Below are 23,176 nucleotides of genomic sequence, written 5' to 3' on the forward strand. Positions count from 1 at the left end.
AAATAAAATAAAATAAAAATGAATGAATGAATGAATAAATAAATAAATACATCCTCCTCCTCCTCCTCCTCCTCCTCCTCCTCCACAAAGCCCACTTCCTCCTAACACTGATGAGGTTCCCTAGTTAGGTAATGAAAGGTCTGCAAAAAAACAAACAAACCCAAGATCCCTCTAGCCCTCCTCCTCCTCCTCCTCCTCTTCTTTTTCTTCCACAAACCCTACTCCCTTCTAGCACTGATGCTGTTCCCTGGTTAGGTAATGAAACGTCTGCAAGAAAAACCCCCTAACCAAGCTCAGAGAGAGCCCCAAGGACCTCTCTTTCCACTCCGGGTGCCTGAATCGCATTGTTCTCCCGAACGGCTGCATCACATCCTATCTCCCCCTCTCCTTTTCGGCTTCCCCCCCCCCCGCCGAGCCCCCCCACCCAAATCCCCCACGGTTGGCTCCAAGTTCCCCCAGCCGGGCTCTGATTGGGCGATCTCCCCCCACTCCCTCCTCCCGGGCCCCGCCCCGGCTGATCCCTGAGCTTAGCTGGAAAGTGACCAGCGCTTCTTCGGGCGCATCTCTCGTCCCGTTTCCACCGGGAGCGAGAAAGCGAATCTTTGCGCCCGCTCACCGACCACCCCGCCGAGAAAAAGGGGAGCAGCGGAAGCCAAAGCCTCTCGGAAAGGCTGGGGAAGCGGCGGCGATGGGGGATGGAGAGCCGGCGGGGCGGCTGAGGCTTCCCACGCGTTTGCAGAGGCGGCTTCCCTTGCTTTATATTTGAACTCCGCGCTTTGCACCGTTCCGTGTTTCTTTTCTTTTCTTTTCTTTTCTTTTCTTTTCTTTTCTTTTCTTTTCTTTTCTTTTCTTTTCTTTTCTTTTCTTCTCTTCTCTTCTCTTCTCTTCTCTTCTCTTCTCTTCTCTTCTCTTCTCTTCTCTTCTCTTCTCTTTCCTTTCCTTTCCTTTCCTTCCCTTTCCTTTTTTTTTTTCCTTTCTTCCTCGCCAAGGAAGTCCGTGGAAGCATGCCTTGGATCCGGCGCTTGCTCGCCCTTCTCCTTCTCTTGGACCCGGCTTTTTGCAATTACTCCGAGGATCAGTGCAGTTGGAGGGGAAGGTAAGGACGGCGAGGGGAAGTCGAGCTGCAGAGTTTTGCAACTCCGAAGGGAGCCTGGGGCAAGCCTCCGGTCAAATTTGGCTGCGTGGAGGTTTTATTTATTTGTTTGTTTGTTTGTTTGTTTGTTTGTTTGTTTATTGGTTCGATTTATATGCCGCCCTTCTCCGGAGACTCAGGGCGGCTTACAATGCGTTAAGCAATAGCCTTCATACCTTTGTATATACCTGCTTAGTAGGGCTTTCGGGCCCCCCCTAAGCGGTGTTCTTTTTTATACAAAGTCAGTTTATTGCGCCCACAATCCGGGTCCTCATTTTACCTACCTCGAAAGGATGGAAGGCTGAGTCAACCTTGAGCCTGGTGAGATTTGAACTCGCAGTAATTGCAGGCAGCTGATGTTACTTAATAGCACTTTAGTTTGCTGTGCCACCAAGGCTCTGGTTTTTCCAACCCGGGGCAGGTTGCAAAACTCCGATCTGCCACACGGGGGCAGAGAAGAGGCTGTGTGTTTGGGATGGGGTCCTTAGAATGCCCCCCAGGGGTCTTCTGGAGAGTCGCCCCCAAATATGCTTTCCGCATCCCCCTTCTCTCCCATCACTCGCTCCTGGCTCCTAAAACTGGAGTTTCTGAATTTCTTTGCCTAGGGGGTATCCAACCTTGGCAACTTTAAGACTTGCGGACTTCAACTCCCAGAATTCCCCAACTTGTCCGGCCGGGGGGGGGGGGGAATTCTAAGGAATTGAAATCCACAAGTCAGAAGGTTGCCAAGGTTAGATATCCCTGCTCTAAATTCAAAGAGCCAGCTGAGGAATTCTGGGAGTTGAAATCCACACAGTTTCAAGTTGCCCAGATTGAGAAATACTGTGCTAGAGACTCAGAGACTAAGGGTGACATGATAGCAGTGTTTCAATATTTGAGGGTTTGCCATAAAAAAAGGGAGGGGGGGAGGTTTAACTTATTTTCCAAAGCGCCAGAAGGCAGGACAAGAAACGATGGGTGGAAATTCATCAAGGAGAGGAGCAATTTTGGTCTGTCGTGTGGATGTTTGGGTGGTTTAGGGGTGGGGAATTTGTGGTGGGTGGGTGGGGTGTTTGGGGATTGTTTTGTGTGTTGGACCTGGTCTTTGGGTGTTAAGTGAATTTCGTTGTATGGGTATACTGTGTATACACATACAATGACAATAAGTTATCTTCAAGACCGCCTTCTACCGGATAGCTCCCAGCAACCGGTAAGATCCCACAGAGTTGGTCTCCTCCGGGTCCCGTCAGCTAAACAGTGCCGGCTGGCGGGCCTGCGAGGGAGGGCCTTCTCTGTGGCTGCCCCAGCTCTCTGGAACCAGTTACCTCCTGGGATCCAGACCATCCCCACACTATTGGCCTTCCGAAAAGCGGTGAAGACCTGGCTTTTCCGGCAGGCCTGGGACCGTTGATCTCACTCTTGCGATCCAGCAAGATCCGGCCATGAATGGTGTGAATGGGTTTTAATTGTTTTTAATGTTTTAATGTTTAATGTTTTTATATATGGTTTTTAAATGCATTGTAAGCTGCCTTGAGTCTTCAGAGAAAGGCGGAATACAAGTTGAACAAATTAAAATAAATAAAGTTATTTATTTATTTAACCTGGAATTGAGGAGAGATTTCCTAACGGTGAGAACAATCAACCAGAGGAACTGGTTTGCCTTCAGAAGTTGTGGGTGCTCCCATCACTGGAGGCTTTTTCAGAAGACACTGGACAGCCATTTGTCTGGATTGGTATGGGGTCTCCTGCTTGGGCAGGGGGTTGGACTAGAAGACCTCCAAGGTCCCTTCCAACTCTCAGATTGTGTTATTCTGATGCAACATCCATGCTGGCTAGTCATTAGTTCCTTAGCATCGCTAGGCAGGAATGTAAAAAAAATTGACTGCAAGCATCTTTTAAATGCATCTATCTATTCAGTGGGGGGGGGTGTCCTGCATTCCTGCCACAAATGCTGTTCTGGGGGCATCTTGGTGCCACCAAGGGGTTGTGTGTTGAAAAATGGTGTTCTAGATGAAATGAATTGATTTGGGGAGAAATTAAAGTTAAAGGGGCTTTAGTTCTTGTGATGCATCTTTAGCCAAGCCAGTGCTGCTCGGTGTAGTTTGACAGTTCAATCCATCTCAGGTGACAGTGTGGTATAGTGGTTACAGTGCCAATGAAGATTCTCAGCCCATCCAGGTAGAACTGTCTGGAAGTTGAGTTGTGCCAACTGGAGACTCCTTCTCTTATTGGCTTGAAACATTTCGCTGCTTATCCCAGTAGAGTGGTACCTCGGGACTCAACTGCTTTTGAAAGTCATCAGATTTGGTACTCTGCACATTTTGACGCGAACATGTTGTCCCCGGTACTCATCGTTTCTTTGGTATTCAAAGCATAAGCTAGAAACTGTTGATGTTGGCTGCCTTGTGACTCACTAAAGTCGTGGCCAAAATTGTGGAAACCTTTTGGGAAAAGTGTATTTTTGAGGTTGGATGGCTAATAACACCACTTTTTTTTTTTTTTGGAGTTTCCAGATAATCCTATTCCACTGCTGGAATGGCCTGGGAATAGCCCAGATCTTAACCCAATTGAAAATCTAGGGAGCCGAATAAAGAAACTGGTTAGTCAGAAGCGACCCAGCAATAAAACCCAGTTAATAGAAGCAATCTTGATGGTACAGTGGTTTAATGCACCCTGTTATTAACACAGCTGCCTGCAATTTCTGCTGGTTCGAATCTCTCCAAGGCTCAAGGTTGACTCAGCCTTCCATCCTTTCTAAGGTAGGTGAAATGAGGACCCAGTTTGTGGGGGCAATAAGCTGACTTTGTATAAAATATACAAAAGAATGAAGGCTATTGCTTAACGCATTGTAAGCCGCCCTGAGTCTCCGGAGAAGGGCGGCATATAAATCAAATTTAAAAAAAAAAAAATCCTTCAATTTTGGTTTCACATTATAAGAGCTGCAGAACTAAAAGACTTGGCTCACTCCATGGGACGATGTTGTAAGGCTGTAATTCATGCTAAAGGTTATCCAACTATTAACTGACGTGATACTTTTTGTGTATCTCGTTTTTTCTATGGTGATCATTTTTGTATCTCTTATTTTTTCTACCTGTTTTACTTCTCTTCTTTCTACTGCAACTGCTATTCTAATAGCAAATCCTTCCTAAAAGTTATTGCATTACATTCTTGATTAAATTATCTTTCCATTGATATATAATTTTATGGTACTACTCCTAAAGAAAAAAGTGGTGTTATTAGCTAGTTTTAGAAAATACACTTTTCCCAAAAGGTTTCCACAATTTTAGCCACTAGTGTACATTATTCTTTATGGGGAAAATGGGTTTGGTGCTCATGGCTTTTGGTACTCATGGTGCCTCCCGGAACGAGTTAATGATGAGTACCAAGGTACCACTTGTCTTCTTCTTCAATCTGAGCAAGTTGGTTAGGGGGACCCTATCTTTGTCCTGGGGTGTGGGGTGGGTGGGCGGTTGTTTCTCACTTAATCTGAATGGGCCCTTTAGGTGAGTAGGCAGAGAGCTATTACTCCTAAATCAGGGGTCAGCAACCTGCGGCTCTGGAGCCGCATGTGGCTCTTTCACCCCTCTGCTGTGGCTCCCTGTCACTCAAAACATGCGTCACAACCACCAATGTGTGACATCCGCCGGTACGCTATTTATTGAACTTTTCAACCCCTGGCAGGGCAACCATGGATAAATCCAAGAAAAGAAAAGTTTCGGAAGAAAACAGAATGTTTAATTCAACTACATATGCTAGTTTTGTGGCTGCTCAAGAAATAGTCAGGCATTGGAAGGGTTTTGTGGCTCCCGGTGTTTTCTTTTCTGTGGGAAATGGGTCCAAATGGCTCTTTGAATGTTTAATGTTTCAGACCCCTGTCCTAAATCCTTCTCTTAGGTGGATCATTAAGTGTGACTTTCCTGGTGAATGCTGTGAACTGGTCTTGATTCTCTTGGGGACTGATGCCCAAGCAGCATAAAAAACTGGGGGACAGGTTTTGTCTGAGGTCTCCGTCCCTATTGAGGGAAGGATTTCTTCCGTTTCAGCCTAAATGGATTCCTTCACGCCTCTCTCAAAGCATCTTATCTTCCCTGTCTGAAATGTTTTGTTTATTGTCCTCAAAAGTAGCCGTTAAAGCAGTGGTGAAATCCAATTTTTTTTTACTACTGGTTCTGTGGGCGTGGCTTGGTAGGCGTGGAAGGGATAGGATACTGCAAAATCTCCATTCCCAGCCCACTCCAGGGGAAGGATACTGCAAAATCTTCATTCCCTCCCCACTCCAGGGGAAGGATACTGCAAAAAATCCCATTCCCTCCCCACTCCAGGGGAAGGATACTGCAAAATCTCCATTTCCACCCTACTCCAGGGGAAGGATACTACAAAATCTCCATTCTCCCCCACTCCAGGGGAAGGATATTGCAAAATCCCCATTCCCTTCCCACTCCTGGGGAAGGATATTGCAAAATCCCCATTCCCTCCCCACTCCTGGGGGAAGGATATTGCAAAATCTCCATTCCCACCCCACTCTGGGGCCAGCCAAGAGGTAGTATTTGCCGGTTCTCCGAACTACTCAAAATTTCTGCTACCGGTTCTCCAGAACCGGCTGGATTTCACCCCTGAAGGAACGCCAATCTCTCCACCCCCTTGGAATTCATTCATCCTTTTTAGAGGGAAAACGTAAGAAGAATTTACTGAGACTGATGAAAAGGGACATATCATAAAGGTGGTCATTTTAACTGGAGAGGGTTGCCCATTTATTTCAGGGAGTGTCTGGAAAAAACCAAATTGGTTATTTCTCATGGCATACCTGACATATCTTTTGGGGGAGGGGGTTAGCCTGCTTTTCTTCCTAAAGGGTAGGGGATGAAGGAGGTGATTTGTCCTAGAGCAGCATGAAACAAAAAATCGATTTGGAGATTGGGGGATCTCAAAGACGATTCAGTCAGAATTATCATTGAAAGTGGTTCAGTTCGATCCCCCAGATCCAATCAAGGAGCGTTATTGGGTTGATCATTGTGGATCGAGCCATCACATTGGATGGGTTGATAGTTAGGGAGCAAATCAACAAATTGGATGGGTAGATAATTGTGGATCAAGTCATCATATTGGATGGGTTGATAATTAGGGAGCCAACCAGCAAATTGGATGGGTAGATAATTGTGGATCAAGTCATCATATTGGGTGGGTTGATAATGGAGGATAAAATCATCACATTGGATGGGTTGATAATTGTGAATCAAGTCATCAGATTGGATGGGTTGATAATTGGGGAGCAAACCAGCAAATTGGATGGGTAGATAATTGTGGATCAAGTCATCATATTGGGTGGGTTGATAATGGAGGATAAAATCATCACATTGGATGGGTTGATAATCGTGGATCAAATCGGATGGAAAGTAAATATTACTAATTGCTTCAGGCTGGAGATGTATATTTAACCATGCTATTTCATGGTCCTCCTGAAGACATAGACAACTGATTGATTCATTGATTGATTATGTACAGAGGTGGGTTTCAGCAGGTTCTGACCAGTTCTGGAGAACCAGTAGTAAAAATTCTGACTGGTCCTGCCCCCATCTATTCTCTGCCTCCCAAGTCCCAGGGGAAGGAAATGGGGATTTTGCAGTAACCTTCCCCTGCCACGCCCACCAAGCCATGCCACGCCCACCAAGCCACACCCACAGAACCGATAGTAAAAAAATTTGAAACCCACCACTGATTATGTACTATCAAAAGCAGCGCTGACTCTTAGCAACCATTTAGACAACTGCTTAGGGCCTGTATAACAGAGGGGAAGGAATTATAGGGCGCCCATTCATAATGATGATGTCCTATGATGCAGGAATTAAAGATGCTGAGCCACAGGTAGTTCTCACTTAATGACCATTTGTTTAGCAACCGTTCAAAGTTATGACGGAACTGAAAAATGTGTCCTTGCAGTTATCACCATTTCAGCATCCCTAGGGTCATGTGATCGTAATTCGGGGACTTGACAACCATCATACATTTTTGATAGCTTCAGGGTTCCACAGTCTCTGTCATGTGAGTCTCACTTAACGACCGTGACAAAAACAGTCATAAAATTGGATGTGGACACATGATGTCTCACTTAACAACTGTATTACTTAAGAATAAATTTTCCGGTTCCTATTGTGGTCATAAATCGAGGACTACCTGCATGATTATGGAGACCCAGATTAAAACTCCCATTCAACCTCAAAGTTCTGTGGTTGACATGGAACCAGCCAATGTCTTTCAGTCCTGCCTCCCTTACAGGGTTGTTGTGAGCCTGGAATGAGGGGAGAACTTCCCAGTATGATTCTGCTTTCGGGCTGCCAGAGGAACATGGGGGAAAGAAAAGAAACAATTACACTAATCCTTAAAAAACATTTCTCTTCAAGAAGATTGTAATCGAACTGCTAAAATGGGAAATGACAGAACGAAAAGCATAAGACAAGATGGTTAAAAAAGACTAACATCAAGCAGAGCAAAATTCACATGCATAGGGCAGTCTCTTCTCGTGCTGGTTGGGGATTAACAGATTAATAGAGTTGGAAGGGACCTTGTAGGTCATCTAGTCCAACCCCCTGCCCAAGCAGGAGACCCTACACCATTTCTGACAGATGGCAGTCCAGTCTCTTCTTGAAAGCTTCCAGTGATGAAGCTCCCACAACTTCTGAAGGCAACTTCTGTTCCATGGGTTGATTGAATTCTGGGAGTTGTATTCCTAGCAGAATAACAGAGTTGGAGGTCTTCTAATCCAATCCCCCACTTAAGCAAGAGACCCTCCAAAGCACCTGAGGGCAGGAGAAGAAGCAATGGATGGAAACTAATCAAGGAGAGAAGCAACGTAGAACTAAGGAGAAACTTCCTGACAGTGAGAACAATGAATCAGTGGAACAACTGGCCTTCAGAAATTGTGGATGCTCCAACACTGGAAGTTTTAAAGAAGATCTTAGATAACCATTTGTCTGAAGTGGTGTAGGGTTTCCTGCCTAAGCAGGGGGTTGGACTAGAAGACCTCATAGGTCCCTTCCAACTTTGTTATCCTATTCCTGTGCCAACCCTATACCATTTCAGACAAATGGTTGTCCAGTCTCTTCTTAAAAACCTCCATTGATGGAGCACCCACAACTTCTGAAGGCAAGCTGTTCCACTGATTAATTGTTCTGACGGTTAGGAAGTTTCTCCTTAGTTCTAAGTTGCTTCTCTCCTTCATTAGCTTCCGTCCATTGCTTCTTGTTCTCCCTTCTGGTGCTTTGGAGAATAGGTTGACCTCCTCTTTTTTGTGGTAGCCCCTCAGATATTGGAACACTGCTATCATGTCACCCATGACATACCCAGTTCCTGCAACCGTTCTTCAAATTTTTTAGCCACCATCGGACTCCTAATCGTCTTTGTTGTATTTCTCTGCCCTCTTTCCAAAGTCTAACAGGGTGGATTTGATTTAAATCGAGTTGATTTAAATCACAATTTAAATCATGATTGAAATCACTAGGAAAAAGGCTTGATTTAAATCAACTCGATTTAAATCATAATTTTTAAAGAGCAACTGTCATCTCTGCTACTCCTTTGACCCGCTGTTGACTCACCGATAGTCCCAGTGTTGCAGAATATACAGCCTCCTGCTACATAACTAAGCTCCATTTCATGCTGAATCAACTAAATGATTTATGTATCTTAAATAGAAAACTACCTTCCGGTAGATTTTTACCCCCAAAGTTTTTTATTAAAATAAATTCGATAAAAATCAAAAAAATCAGATTTAAGTCAAAAAAATCTGATTTTTTTTGATTTTTTAAAAAAAATCATTGATTTTTATCCACCCTGAAGTCTTAACCCCAAGCCATAGAAGAGACTCTTTGCAGCTCATAGCTGATCCTTGGTGCTTTTCTGAGCTTGGTGGTTTTCTTGCAAGACTGATGACATTACTTAGTTTGGTAACGAAACGTCTTGCGAGAAAACCACCAACCTCAGAGGGTGCCAAGGACCCCATAGATCTGCAAGCTCTTGGGATGGGAAAAGGCTGATCTTCCCCAGATGGATGGCAGAACTAAATTACATCACCCTTGACTCCCGGCTGTGCGATGGCTTTGGGAAATGTTTTAAGTTTGAAAGCTGAAAAGAGAAAGGAGAAAACAGAAGTCCGGGAGGTTGGGGGAGATGCCCCCCGCCCTCCACAAACCGATCTCATAATTGCAAGCCATTTATCTCTAATCTGGCTGTTTCCAAACCTCTCTGCTTCCCCTCCTCCCCCCCACCATATATTTCTTGGTCACCAAAGGATAATACATTTTGGTTTGGCAGAGAGATTTGGGGATGGGGGGCGTGAATGTGTTAATCGTTTTGAGCTCCCACATGCGAGAAATTAAGCTAATACCATTAGTAACTCCCTCTTTTGTTTTCCTCCTGTTCCCTTTTGTAGACTGTTTAAAAAGAAAACAGGGAAAAATCGTGTCTGTGGGCCAAGCAGCTGGTGGAAAATGACTCCAGAACTGTTTACAGGAGGGAATGAGACAGACAGACAGAGAGACAGAAAGAGAGAGAGAGACACACAGAAAGACAGAGAGACAGACACAGAGAGACAGAGACAGATAGAGAGGGGGGGGACAGAGAGAGAGACAGACACAGAGAGACAGAGACAGAGAGAGGGACAGACAGAGAGAGGGACAGAGAGAAGCAGAGACAGATGCACACAGAGAGAGAGAGACAGAGACAGAGACAGAGAGGGACAGAGAGAGGGACAGAGACAGACAGAGAGAGGGACAGAGACAGACAGAGACAGACACACACACACACACACACACAGAGAGACAGACAGACAGACAGACAGAGAGACAGAGACAGGGATAGAGGGACAGAGACAAACAGAGAGACACACACAGAGAGAGACAGACACAGAGAGACAGAGACAGAGAGAGGGACAGACAGAGAGAGGGACAGAGAGAGGCAGAGACAGATGCACACATACACACACAGAGAGAGACAGAGACAGAGAGAGGGACAGAGAGAGGGACAGAGACAGAGACAGACAGAGAGAGGGACAGAGACAGACACACAAACACACACACACAGAGACAGACAGACAGAGAGACGGAGACAGAGATAGAGGGACAGAGACAAACAGAGAGACACACACACACACACACAGAGACAGACAGACAGAGAGGGGGGACAGAGAGAGAGACACACAGAGACAGAGAGAGGGACAGAGACAGACAGACAGACAGAGAAAGAGACAGGCAGGCAGACAGAGAGACACAGAGAGAGACACAGAATGAGAGGGGGACAGAGAGAAAGAGGGACAGAGAGAGAGAGAGAGAAAGAAAGAAGGGAAATTTAAGGAGTTTGGGAATCCTGAGATTGTTTACAACATTGAGTATCGGAGTGGACACATCCCTGGGAATCAGGCAGCCTTTCATTCCTAAAGAATGGTCCTCAAGTCTCATTATCTATGGAGCTTCTGAAGAGGAGCTTCAATAGAGCTTTTTTTTTGGTGATTAAATAGGGCGGAGGGGGGGAGGGACACAGCTGCCACATCTGGTTCTCGGCAGGCTTGATCCTTTGCAGGAGACGAGCGGGATGAGTCACGGTGCTTGGAGAAAATGGCAGGCGTCCGTCAAAGCTTTCCCACCCTCTCCGATGGTCAAGACAGGGGTGGAGGAGGACAAGTCGGACAGTGGTCCAGGATCTAAGGATGCAGCCTCCGAGCAGATGGGCCGTGGGGGGTTGGCTGAGTCATGGCCATCATCACCCACACATGATGATGAAAAAGGCAGAAATGCGGAACTGATTGGCTTAGCCGACCACGACATTCCCAGGAGGGTCCAAAGGGGGAAGCACATGGATGACCTCAGAGCAGCCACGAATCCCAGATATTGGAAGATGGGGATTCCGTGGGAAATGTTGAGATTACACGGTGGGAAAAAAAGTAGATCCTAAAGTTTGCTTTGGGGCAGGGGTCTCCAACCTTGGCAACTTTTAAGACTTGTGGACTTCAACTCCCAGAATTCCTTAATTAAAGTTGAGTCTTAAAGTTGCCAAGGTTGGAGACCCCTGATTTGGGGTATCAATCAATCAATCAGACTAGAGCTGGAAGGGAACTTAGAGGTCTTCTAGTCCAGTCCCCTGCTCAAGCAGGAGATCCTATACCCATGATGGCGAACCTATGGCACACATGCCACAGGTGGCACGCGGAGCCAGATCAGTGGGCACACAAGTGTTGCCCTAGCTCAGCACCAACCAGCTGATTTTCAGGCCTTCCAGGCCCACCGGAAATCGGGAAAAAGGCTATTTCCAGCCTCCAGGGGGGTGGAGAAGGCCATTTTCGCCCTCCCCAGGCTCCTAGAAAGGCTCTGGAGCCTGGGGAGGGCGAAAAAACGGGCCTTCCAGTCCCACCGGAAGTCGGCAAATGGGCTGTTTCCGGCCTCTGGAGGGATGGGGAAGGCTGTTTTTGCCCTCCCCAGGCTCCAAGAAAGCGTCTGGAGCCTGGGGAGGGCGAAAAACAGGCCTGCTGGGCCCACCGTGCCAAAAGCGGGGGGAGCGCAGGAGTGTCACACCGCATGCGTGGGGGGGCGGGGTGCACTGAATTATGGGTGTGGGCGCTCCCCCCACTTTTGGCACACGACGGCAAAAAGGTTAGCCATCACTGTCCTATACCATTTCAGACAAGTGGCTGTCCAGTCTCTTCTTAAAGATGAAGCACCCACAACTTCTGGAGGAAAGCTGGTTCCACTGCTTAGTTGTCCTCGCTGTTAGGAAGTTTCTCCTTAATTCCAAGTTGCTTCTCTCCTTGATTAGTTTCCATCCATTGTTTCTTCTCTTGCCTACAGGTGCTTTGGAAAATAAACCGACCCCCTCTTCTTTGTGGCAGACCCACTAATACTGGAAGGCTGGTGTCACGTTCCCCCCCCCCCAAATCCTTCTTTTCTCTAGACTAGCCAAACCCAAATCCTGCAACCATTCTTCATATGTTTTAGCCTCCAGGCCTTCGATCATCTTAGTTGCTCTTCTCTGAACTTTTCCCAAAGTCCCAACATCTTTACGAAGGTTTGCTAGGGGAGCTGTGCCCACTTACCAAATTCCATTCATCAAAAGAAGAAGCCTGCCATTTTCTTTTAAGAGTTTCTATTTTCTTGGAAGATCTTATACTTTCATGTGTCAGGTTTCGATGTCATCTCAAATAAATTACATTTCCAAACTGATAAGTCTTTGATGAAATCTGGAAGGAAAGTAGTTTGGAGTGCTGACATCATGGACAATTTTATATTTTTGGGAGGTGGGGATGATATTATAGGTCAGTGATGGCTATCCTTTTTGCCGTGGCATGCCAAAAGCAAAGGGAGTGCGGGGGGGGGAGGCGTGCATGCCCACAACCATAATTCAATGCACCCACCCCCCAGGCATGAATGCGCGACCTCCCCACACTCCCCTCGCTTTTGGCATGTGATGGCCCAGTGGGCCCGGTAGGCCTGTTTTTTTTGCCCTCCCCAGGCTCCAGAAGCTTTCTAGGAGCCTGCGGAGGGCAAAAACGGCCTTCCCTCCCCCTCCCTGAAGCCCTTCAGAGGCTGGAAACAGCCCATTTCCTGACTTCCGGTATGCCCAGAAGGCCCGAAAATCAGCTGGCGAAGAGTTCTGATTTCATGAAAATCAGCGCACAGGAGCTGAGCTAGGGCAACGCTTGCGTGCCCACAGATATGGCTCCGCATGCCACCTGTGGCACACATGCCATCAGTTCGCCATCACAGCTATAGGTAGTTCCCAACTTACAGCCACAACAGAGCTCAGTTTTTTTTTGTTCCTATGGAGACAGTTGTGAGCGAGTCCACTTTCCTGATTTATTTCTATTCCAATGGAGGTAGTCCTCAACTTACAACTACAATTAAGAGTTGCAAGGAGTATAAATCCTTCCATTCCCCACCATCCAGTGAATAGAATAGAATAGAATAGAATAGAATAGAATAGAATAGAATAGAATAGAATAGAATAGAAAATAGAAAATAGAAAATAGGATATGGAAATAAAGAATAGGAATAGGAATAAGAATAAGAATAAGAATAGAATAGAAAATAATAGAATAGAAAATAATAGAATAGAAAATAAAATAGAATAGAAAATATAAAATAAAATTTATAAAATAGAATAGAATAGAATAGAATAGAATAAAATAGAATAGAAAATATAAAATAAAATTTATAAAATAAAATAGAATAGAATAGAAAATAGAAAATAGGATAGGATAGGATAGGATAGGATAGGATAGGATAGGATAGGATAGGATAGGATAGGATAGGATAGGATAGGACAGGACCTTGGAGGTCTTCTAGTCCAGAACATGAAGCTGAAGAAGCTTCTTGGATGAGAAGTGAAACGTCTTCAAAAAAAACAAACAAACCCAGGAAGTCCAGTTGCCTCCTGAAAAAGCACCTTTGGGACAGGAAACTGGACCAGGTACATTTGGGAGTTGTGCCTGGGTGCACAGGAGCGCCAGATTGACGAAGCACGCCACTCAGGCCAAGTCCCCCTTCCTTCGCCTAACCCTGCCTTGCTCTCCCTTGCAGTGGTCTGTCCCAGGAAGCTGGCAGCGTCGAACAGATCTCCTTGCACTGCGCTGAAGGATCCCTGGAATGGCTGTATCCAGCCGGAGCTTTGCGCCTAAGCCTGTCTCCCCGCCTGCCCACGGGCCCCGCCGGCAAAGAGAAACCGCAGCATGTCACCGCTTGCATCAAGTCCTCCAGCAGCTTCCGGGGAGCCCAGATTTACTTGGAACGGGACGGAGTCTTGGAACTGCTCCTCTCGGAGATGGAGGCGGCCTTGCAGCCCAAGGTGCGCTGCTTCAGGTGGCTGTCCGGAGAGAAAGTGGCCCTCTTCCTCCAGTCCACTCTTCACCAAGACATCAGCCGTCGAATCGCAGCTTTCCGTTATGAGTTGCGGGGCGAGTGGAATGCCCATTTCTCCTGGCCTTGGAGGAACCTCAGTGTGGAAGGTGCGTTTGGGTTTGGCCTTGTGGGGGATGAACCGGATAGGAATCACAACCAGAAGGGTTAATTCTACTTTATGGTAAAGCTACAATGACGGAATCTCGCTGTTGTGACCCAGGCCCAAGTAGGTATTATCAGATGCAATCAGTTCTAAACAAACAGATTTTATTAGAACAGCTGAGAATTAACTCATTCTCAGCGTAGTCCAAACTAATTCAAAACAAATTCTTCATAACACAATTCTTCAGCCTTATCACCAACCTTGGTCTACTTTGGCAACCTGCCAAACGCTTTTCTTGGCAAAAGTTCAGAAGCAGAAGACGCCGACAAGAAATAAACGCAGCAAGACAAGAAACAAATCTATCAACGTTGTTTTCCAACAAAGAGCCCAAGAGCCATTGCTGGTCTTTTAAGCCTTATGGGAGGGACCAGTCATCTCTTGGCCTTACTCCCGAGTCGTCCTCTTTGCTTGAGCTGCTCTTGCCTTCTGGCAGCTCTTCTCATGCATGCACTAGGAACAGGCTCCTCCTGTTCCTCTTCCTCTCTGCTGTCAGCCTCTGGAGGCTCCGGAGTCTGCACATCATTCCCCGATGGCCCTGGCCCCATCTCTGCCTCCAATGCAGAGCCCTCATCCGGGCCTTCCCCAGCCTCCAGGAATGGCCCGTGTTCTTCCTCAGCCTCCTCACTGTCCAGCTCCGCAGGCTGCTGGCGGACCACAACACTCACAAGTCTGAAAGTACAATCCTCTAAAGGAGAATATTTGTAGCTCAGAATAGGTTGGGTGGTTTTTCTGGAAGATGTTTCATTTCCCAACTAGATAACATTATCAGTGCTAGATGATAGTGTTAATACCACTTTATAAGGCCTTGGTAAGGCCACACTTGGAATCCTGCATCCAGTTTTGGTCTCCGCGATATAAAAAAGATGAGACTCTAGAAAGAGTGCAGAACCATCCTTACATATTCGTTGAGGAATTCGCAGAGCAACTCTAGAGTAACAATTGAGGGCCACCATTTACCAGTCTACGATAGGAACCATCCTTACATATTTGTTGAGGAATTCGCAGAGCAACCCTACAGTAACAAGGGTGTGCGCATGAAAGCGACTGAGAGCAGTTGCGAATAATCACAGCCAATACACAGATACACTGAGTTGTGTTTAGGAAGTAGCAATAAGGCACAGTCCAATAAACAGTCCAGGTCATACACAGATAAAGCAGCAGATAGTAAAACAATAGTCCAGGGATATTCCAATAACAAAGTCTTCTTGCCAGTCGTCGTAGTCATACACAATAAACAGTTGCAAACAGTAGCAAGAATCATGGGATTGTCTTCCCAGCCAGCTTCTAACAAGCAAAGCCATTGGGGGAAATCGTGTTCGCTTAATGACTTCGGAGATGATATGTTGGTCATAAGAACGAGGTCAGTCATAAGTCACCTTTTGCAGCACCATTGTAACTTTGAACAATAGCTAAATGAAAGGTCGTAAGTCAATGTTGGAAATGCAATCAGATAACCAGGTTAGTACTATCATATGTGGTGGCAATGTCCAAAGGCAAAAAAAATATTCTGTACGAAAATACATACACGGTTAGTGAAAATGTTAAAGGGACATATAGATTTAAAGGCAGAAATATTTTTGTTAGGTATATTGCCAGAACATTATGACAAAGGGAATGTATATTTAATATTGCATGTTTTGACAGCAGTGAGAAATATATTTGCACAATACTGGAAAAATGAGGGAACGCCTACAGATGAAAATACAATCAAAAAAATACTAGATTGTGTGGAAATGGATAGGTTAACATTAAAGATAAAGGACAAAGAAAATAGAGAATACTTTTTAATTTGGGATTTGTTTTATCAATGGTTAGATAATAAAGGTGGAAATTAGAAACTGGAAAAACACTATTATACTGTATATAAGTAAAGAATATTATTGTTACTAGAATTATGTATACGTAAAATGACCCAGGCAATGCACTGTTTACTAACAGTTTACTAAATTCAGTAACAGAGTTGGAAGGGACCTGGCAGGACATCTAGTCCAACCCCCTCTCACGCAGGAGACCTATACTAGGGATTCGAACCGCTGAACTGCCGACCGTTCTGATCAACAAGCTCAGCATCTTAGCCATTGAGCCACCTAGCCAGTCTTATATAAATACTTCTATAGGTTAAAGAAAAATATGTAAATAAAAATATATTTTAAAAAAAGCAAGGTCGTAAGTCGAGGACTATCTGTATGTTGGTTATGGGCACCGTTGCTGTTTAGTGACCATTCATTCTCCCCCTTTCAAAGATGCAGGGACTTGCCGTCCATGTAACAACACCGAAATCCTGATGGCCGTTTGCACAAGTGATTTTGGTGAGTAGAATTTCTCCAGTGTTAATTGACTGCTTTCTTCACCATCGATGGCGCTTCTCCGTCATCCAGGTCATGGTTGTCCCAAAGGTGCATTTTTCAAGAGGCAGCTGGACTTTCTTGGGTTTTCCTTGAAGACATTTCCCTTCTCATCCAAGAAACTTCCTTCAGTTCTGAATGAATGGTGGAGAAAGGAAGGATTTATGTTCCTTGCAGTCATCTGGTCGTTAGTACTCTCTGTCAGAATGCTAAGAGAGTACTAACGACCAGATGACTGCAAGGAACATAAATCCTTCCCTCTTCCACCATTCAGTCAGAACCAAAGAAGCTTCTTGGATGAGAAGTGAAATGTCTTCAAGGAAAAACGAAGTCCAGTTGCCTCTTGAAAAAGTACCTTTGGGGTCTCTTCACTATCATAAACCGAGGAAAATGAAATGAGGGGAGACTAGCTTTCTTTAAAGCAAACTTATCCTGCTAATGATACTCTCCCAAGTTTTAAAGACTCTCTCACCCCTTCTAAATGTTGCTACAGAGTCACAATTTTTAATGAGCAATCATGGGGGAGGGAATTAAATAGAGAAGGATTTTCATTAATTTTAATGCAATGTATTTAAACAAAAAACAAAAAACTTTGGATGGGAAGTCTGCAAAAAAGTTGGGGACTTTACCAAATAGCAAAGAGGAACGGTGCTTCTCAAGGATAATACTTCCAAATGATTTCCAAAGTGGGCACACGCCCTTCGCAAACATCACCCTACGTTTTTTCAATCCTTCTCGCCTTGGTCATCACCGCAATCGTGTAAGTCAAGGTCTTCATATTCCCATTTTACAGATCAGAATGTGAAGGGGGGGGGAAGATGCAATGTGTGCACTGGTTTTGAAGGATCCAGCCAAGTGGTAAAGGCCAGCTGGCCAAAGCTGGTCCACAGACCAATGTGTGGCCTAGTTGATAGCAAACTTGGTCTCCAGGCTAGAAAGTGGGAGACTGTGAGTTCTAGTCCCACCTAAGGCAGGAAAGCCGCCTGGGTGATTTTGGGTCAGTCCCTCTCTCTCAGCCCAACCCACCTCACAGGATAAGTTCACTACCTTGAGTTATTTGTAAAAAGGCGGAAGATAGGTAGGTAGACAGATATGATATGATATGATATGATATATGATATGATATATAATAAGATATATGATAGAGTAGGTAGGTAGGTAGGTAGGTAGGTAGGTAGATAGGTAGATAGATAGATAGATAGATAGATAGATAGATAGATAGATAGATAGATAGATAGATAGATAGATAGATATAGATGATATAGATGATGGATATGATATGATATATGATTATATGATATAGATTAACAGATAGATAGATAGCAGATAGATAGATAGATAGATAGATAGATAGATAGATAGATAGATGATATAGATGATGGATAGGATATGATATATGATTATATGATATAGATTATTAGATAGATAGATAGATAGATAGATAGATAGATAGATAGATAGATGATGGATATGATATGATATATGATTATATGATATAGATTATTAGATAGATAGATAGATAGATAGATAGATAGATAGATAGATAGATAGATAGATGATATAGATGATGGATAGGATATGATATATGATTATATGATAGATTACTAGATAGATAGATAGATAGATAGATAGATAGATAGATAGATAGATAGATAGATGATATAGATGATGGATATGATATGATATATGATTATAATAGATAGATAGATTAGATTAGATAGATAGATAGATAGATAGATAGATAGATAGATAGATGATAGATAGATGATAGAGACAGCTAGATGATAGAGACAGATAGAGATTGATAGAGAGAGAGATGATAGAGACAGATATAGATTGATAGGTAGGTAGGTAGGTAGGTAGGTAGATAGATAGATAGATGGGTATGATATATGATATAGATTAGGTAGGTAGGCAGGCAGGTAGGTAGATAGATATGATATATGATATATGATATAGATATATGATATATAGATGATGGATATGATATATAATATATATGATATAGATTGGATGGATGGATGGATGGATGGATGGATAGATAATAGACAGACAGAAATAATGATAGAGAGCGATGATATAGATAGATGGATAGATGATAGAAGGAAGGAAGGAAGGAAGGAAGGAAGGAAAGAAAGAAAGAAAGAAAGAAAGAAAGAAAGAAAGAAAGAAAGAAAGAAAGAAAGAAAGAAAGAAAGAAAGAAAGAAAGAAAGAAAGAAAGAAAGAAAGAAAGAAAGAAAGAGTAGTTGGAGGTGTACGGTGCTTGTATTTCCCCCTTTGCAATACTTGTGGTCATCCACCTGCCTCCCCCCCCCTCCACTCCGTTTTGCTTCTTGCAGCCTTGCAAAGGCTAACACCCCACCCCCACTGCCCCATTTGCAGTCCTCCACAGCGGAAGAAAGAGGTCACAGCGTCTGCGAGTGCCCAGCTCTGGGGTTGCTACAGCAACTGGCAAGTCAGACAAGAGAACAGGCGGATTTGTCACGCCAGATCAGATCAGGGGCCTATCGGGAGACCTCCGAGAGGCTCCTTGCTGGTTTGAAGGGAGGCAACCGAATGCCTTTTCGAGCGAGGGGGATTGGCGGAATCCTAACAATTCTTACAGCCGCTTGCAACCGATTAAGAGAGAGAGGTCAGCCAAGAAATGCCCACCAGATGCCTCTCCGAGAGAGGCCCCTTTGCCACCCTGAAATCAGAATCAGTGGAAATTTTTAAGAACACCCCTTGCCGTCACATGATTGCAACCAGGGCCACATTTATGGCCAGTTGCGGCATCCCACAACCACCATTTGTGTGACAATTTTTTGCCCCAAAACTGGCATTGACTTTTTCAGTTTCCCACTAGAAACAACCATTAATGATCGCTGCGTCCATTTAACAATGGCAGCGTTCAAAAAAAAAAGGCCATGAAATTGGGTGCAGTCACATGGTGACTCGCTTAATGACGGCTATGACTTCTGGGCTCAATTACAGTCATTAAGGGGGGGGGCTGTATTTTGTGGTGTGGATTCCCGATTGTGTTGAGCCATAATAAAACTGCATGTTAAGTTGATTCTTGATAGTGTCTCAATTCAGAATTGAGATCAAATGTGTTGAGTCATTGACAAAGAGATTCTCTTTATCTGTCATGGAAACTTCAAGAACTGGATTTAGTATGGACCTTCTCTGGGGTCAAAATTATAGGAGGGGATTATTGGGCCGCAGATGTGCTTCAACTATAGTTCTGAACAAACCTAGTTAATCCTTCTAATGGGGAAGGTTGCTTTAGCACAGTGGTGAAATCCAAATTTTTATAATACCTGTTCTGTGGACGTAGTGTGCCTTAGTGGGTGTGGCTTGGTGGGCGTGGCAGGAGAAGGATACTGCAAAATCCCCATTCCCTCCCCACTCCTGGGGGAAGGATATTGCAAAATCCCCATTCCCTCCCCACTCCTGGAGGAAGAATATTGCAAAATCTGCATTCCCACCCCACTTGGGGGCCAGACAAAGGTGGTATTTGCCAGTTCTCCAAACTACTCAAAATTTCCGCTACCAGTTCTCCAGAACCTGTCAGAACCTGCTGGATTTCATCCCTGGTTTAGCAGCTTCTGGAGAGCCAGCAATTCCCACTTCTAATCTAAAAATGTTTTTTTTTTTAAAAAAAAATGAAAATCCACCTAGCTTCTTCTCTGGCTGTCTTTCAATCAACCATCAAAACTTTTCTTCTTGGAAAATCTCTTGGCTTGCAGGAAATTTGTAGTGGATGAACCCCCAAATCATAAATGTCATTGGGAGAGAATTTGGAGAGAGAGAGATTACAATACATGTAGTGAGGATGTCCTTAGACATATAATGGGTGGATGTAGTGATTCATGGGTCAGTAAAGGAGAATATTTGCAGCTCAGGGTTGAAATGAAGGGTCCTTGGTGCTCTCTGAGCTTGGTGGTTTTCTTGCAGATGTTTCATTACCCAACTAGGTAACATCATCAGTGCTAGAAGGGAGTGGATTTGTGGAGTGGAAGAGAAGGGAGGAGGAGGAGGAGGAGGACGACGACGATGACTAGTTTGGGTCATGAAACATCTGCAAGAAAATATGCAAGCTCAGAGAGCACCAAGGACACCCCCCCCCATGTATGGGTCTGGGGTCTGGCTTCTAAAGGATGCCACTTCTTGCACCCCAAAATGCTTTAGGTTTCCTAGGTTTTCCAAAACAGCATTCTTTTTTTTTTTTTTAATTTGATTTATATGCCGCCCTTCTCCGGAGACTCAGGGCGGCTTACAGTGCGTTAAGCAATAGCCTTCATACTTTTGTATATTTATACAAAGTCAGCTTATTGCCCCCACAAACTGGGTCCTCAATTTACCTACCTTAGAAAGGATGGAAGGCTGAGTCAACCTTGAGCCTGGCAAGATTCGATCTTACTTTAATTGCAGACAGCTGGTGTTAAATTACAGTGCTCTGTCTGTTGAGCTATCCAGGCTCATATATTCTTCACTAATACTGGATTGTAACTCACCCAGTTTCCAGGTGGTGTTATGAAAACTTATCTAATTTATCTCAAGTCTCCCTCTTATCTGAAAAAAAAAAGGGGGGAGGAGAAATACAGAGCTCATTTTACTCATATATTTTAACTCTGATACTTTTACAGTCGATTCAGACATTACACTAAAGATTTAGCTCTCGAACTCATGTTCAGCAATTCTTGTGAACCTAGCCATTGTGGCTTAGAAAACACAGTTTATGGTTTAGGGCAATGATTTTCAAAGTTGGCCGCTTTAGGAGGCGTGGACTTCGATTCCCAGAGTTCCCCAAGGCAGGAATTCTGGGAGATGAGGTCCATACCTCTTAAAGTGGCCAATTTTGAAACACACGGGTTTACAGAGTTGTGTGGACCTATGCCATTGGGGCAGATTCAGCCGGTTCGGACTGGTTCGGGCGAATCGGATGCTAATTTTACATCTGGTTCACCGAACCGGTAGTTGCAAGGACTGGTTGGCCCCTCCCCGCCCCTCCCAGGAGTCTCCATGTGGCTTGTTTTGGATGCCAGGTAAGTGCAGGGCCTGTGCAGAGGCTCTGGGAGGGCGAAAAACGGGCCTCTTGGAAGTTCCGGAAGCCTGGAAACAGGCCCATTTCTGGCCTCCGGAGGGCCTCCGGAGCCCGGGGGTGTGTTCGCCCTCCCAGAGGCTCGAGGAAAGCCTCTGGAGCCTGGGGAGGGTGAAAAATGGGCCTACCGGAAGTCCTGAAACGGGCTTGTTTCCGGCCTCCAGAGGGCCTGTGGAGCCTAGGGGAGGCCATGTTCGCCCTCCCGGAGGCTCAAGAAAAGCCTCCGGAGCCTGGGGAGGATGAAAACACCCCCCCACACACACACCACTGTGGTGCAGGAGGCTGAGTAGGCCATGCCCACCATAGCCACGCCCACCCAGCAACCGGGCAGAGAACCAGTTGCTGAAATTTGTGAATCCCACCCCTGCATTGGGGATATATTTAGTAAACTCTGATCAAGCTCACCATAACTTAGCCTTTAAGCCTAGAATCAATTGGACCCGATTTGCTACTCTGCTTTCTGGGCTGCTGTTTGGAATGATCTTATAAAAGAGAGAGGGGGGTGGGAAATTGAATAATCTCCGGTCTTCTTTATGATCACTTTCCCTTCTGCCCCCTCAATCTTCCTTGCAGTTATCCGTGGCAACATCAAGTCCGTCTCCAACAACAGGGAAGCCCAAGAATCCATCATCGGCGTGAGTGCCACACGGATCCATCGACAGAAGTTTGCTCTGTTTCAACCGGTTGGCAAATCTGGAAAATCCACAGGCAACATCCATACCCTCCTACGATGTGGGGTGAAACCCGGACCAGGCAGTTTTTTATTCACCGGGTGGATGCACTTTGCAGAGGCTTGGCTCACCTGCGCTCCTCGATACAAAGACTTCATCCGCATCTACGAGGAGGCGCGACAGGCTCACGAGAACCCCTGCGAAGTCTCGTTGGACTGACTTGAGGCGAGAAGAGCTCGGGAAGAAGGGAAGCCTCTGGGGCTGTGATCAAGCCAGAATCAGTCGTCCTCATCTTGGCCGTGGGAGGAGAACCCTTGTCCTTAGACCCAAAGCAGGACAAGCTCTTTCCTTCCTCTGGGAGACCAAATGGTTCTACCAACCCTACATAACTCTTTTTCTGGTTCTCTTGCGAATGAGTTGTCTTGGCCAAGTCTGAGAGGAACCTCATGAGATGTTCTCTGGGTCAAGTTCAGGAACATCACGAAGCAGACAAAAGCTGTCAGAACTTTCCAAACATGGGGATGAGGTGAGACTTGGAGTTCTGGTGTTTTGAGTTTTCCACCACCCATGAAAGCCAATTTAATTATTCCCGAGTTTGCAGCAAGCCACACCTCTTCCACCTCACTGTGGATGTCTGCAGATACATCACCAAGCCAACAGGAAGGACCATGAGTTTCAGGTCTAAAAGGATGATCCATTCAACTGTTCATCCATGATCAGTCAAGAAAGCCCAGGAGATGATCCAGTTTTCTCTTTGGGGGTTGCGTGGCTGATCAGCATTAGGTTCTCTCATCCAAGGGGACCATCCTAAACTAAATGAAGAGCCAGATATCTTCAGGAGAGGGGAGGAAGACGGTACCATGCTTCCAACATGCCAGAAAGAGGGACAAAAATATGTGACAGGAAAGGACACATGTTCAATTCTAT

At 45.1% G+C, this 23,176-nt stretch overlaps 1 protein-coding gene across 1 annotated transcript; it reads left to right on the plus strand.

Annotated features, from left to right (window-relative positions):
- Positions 1–13,875: 13,875 nt before the first annotated feature.
- Positions 13,876–22,615, plus strand: METRN (meteorin, glial cell differentiation regulator). Its single transcript, XM_070955163.1, has 3 exons — positions 13,876–14,093; positions 16,393–16,458; positions 22,152–22,615. Exons 1-3 carry the CDS (start codon positions 13,910–13,912, stop codon positions 22,466–22,468), a joined length of 567 nt encoding a protein of 188 aa, XP_070811264.1. The 5' UTR covers positions 13,876–13,909; the 3' UTR covers positions 22,469–22,615.
- Positions 22,616–23,176: the final 561 nt, after the last annotated feature.

Source organism: Pituophis catenifer, unplaced genomic scaffold (genome assembly GCF_029215685.1).
Source record: "Pituophis catenifer annectens isolate HBS135680 unplaced genomic scaffold, rPitCat1.0.hap2 SCAF_16, whole genome shotgun sequence".
Lineage (NCBI taxonomy): Eukaryota > Metazoa > Chordata > Lepidosauria > Squamata > Colubridae > Pituophis > Pituophis catenifer.

What these genes read in the sequence shown, in the direction of transcription:
- METRN (XM_070955163.1), top strand. Translation starts at nt 13,910, where the DNA reads ATGGAGGCGGCCTTGCAGCCCAAGGTGCGCTGCTTCAGGTGGCTGTCC. An exon ending in GAGGAACCTCAGTGTGGAAG is followed by an intron (nt 14,094 to 16,392) that starts GTGCGTTTGGGT and finishes CCCCTTTCAAAG; the next exon opens with ATGCAGGGACTTGCCGTCCA. An exon ending in CGTTTGCACAAGTGATTTTG is followed by an intron (nt 16,459 to 22,151) that starts GTGAGTAGAATT and finishes TCTTCCTTGCAG; the next exon opens with TTATCCGTGGCAACATCAAG.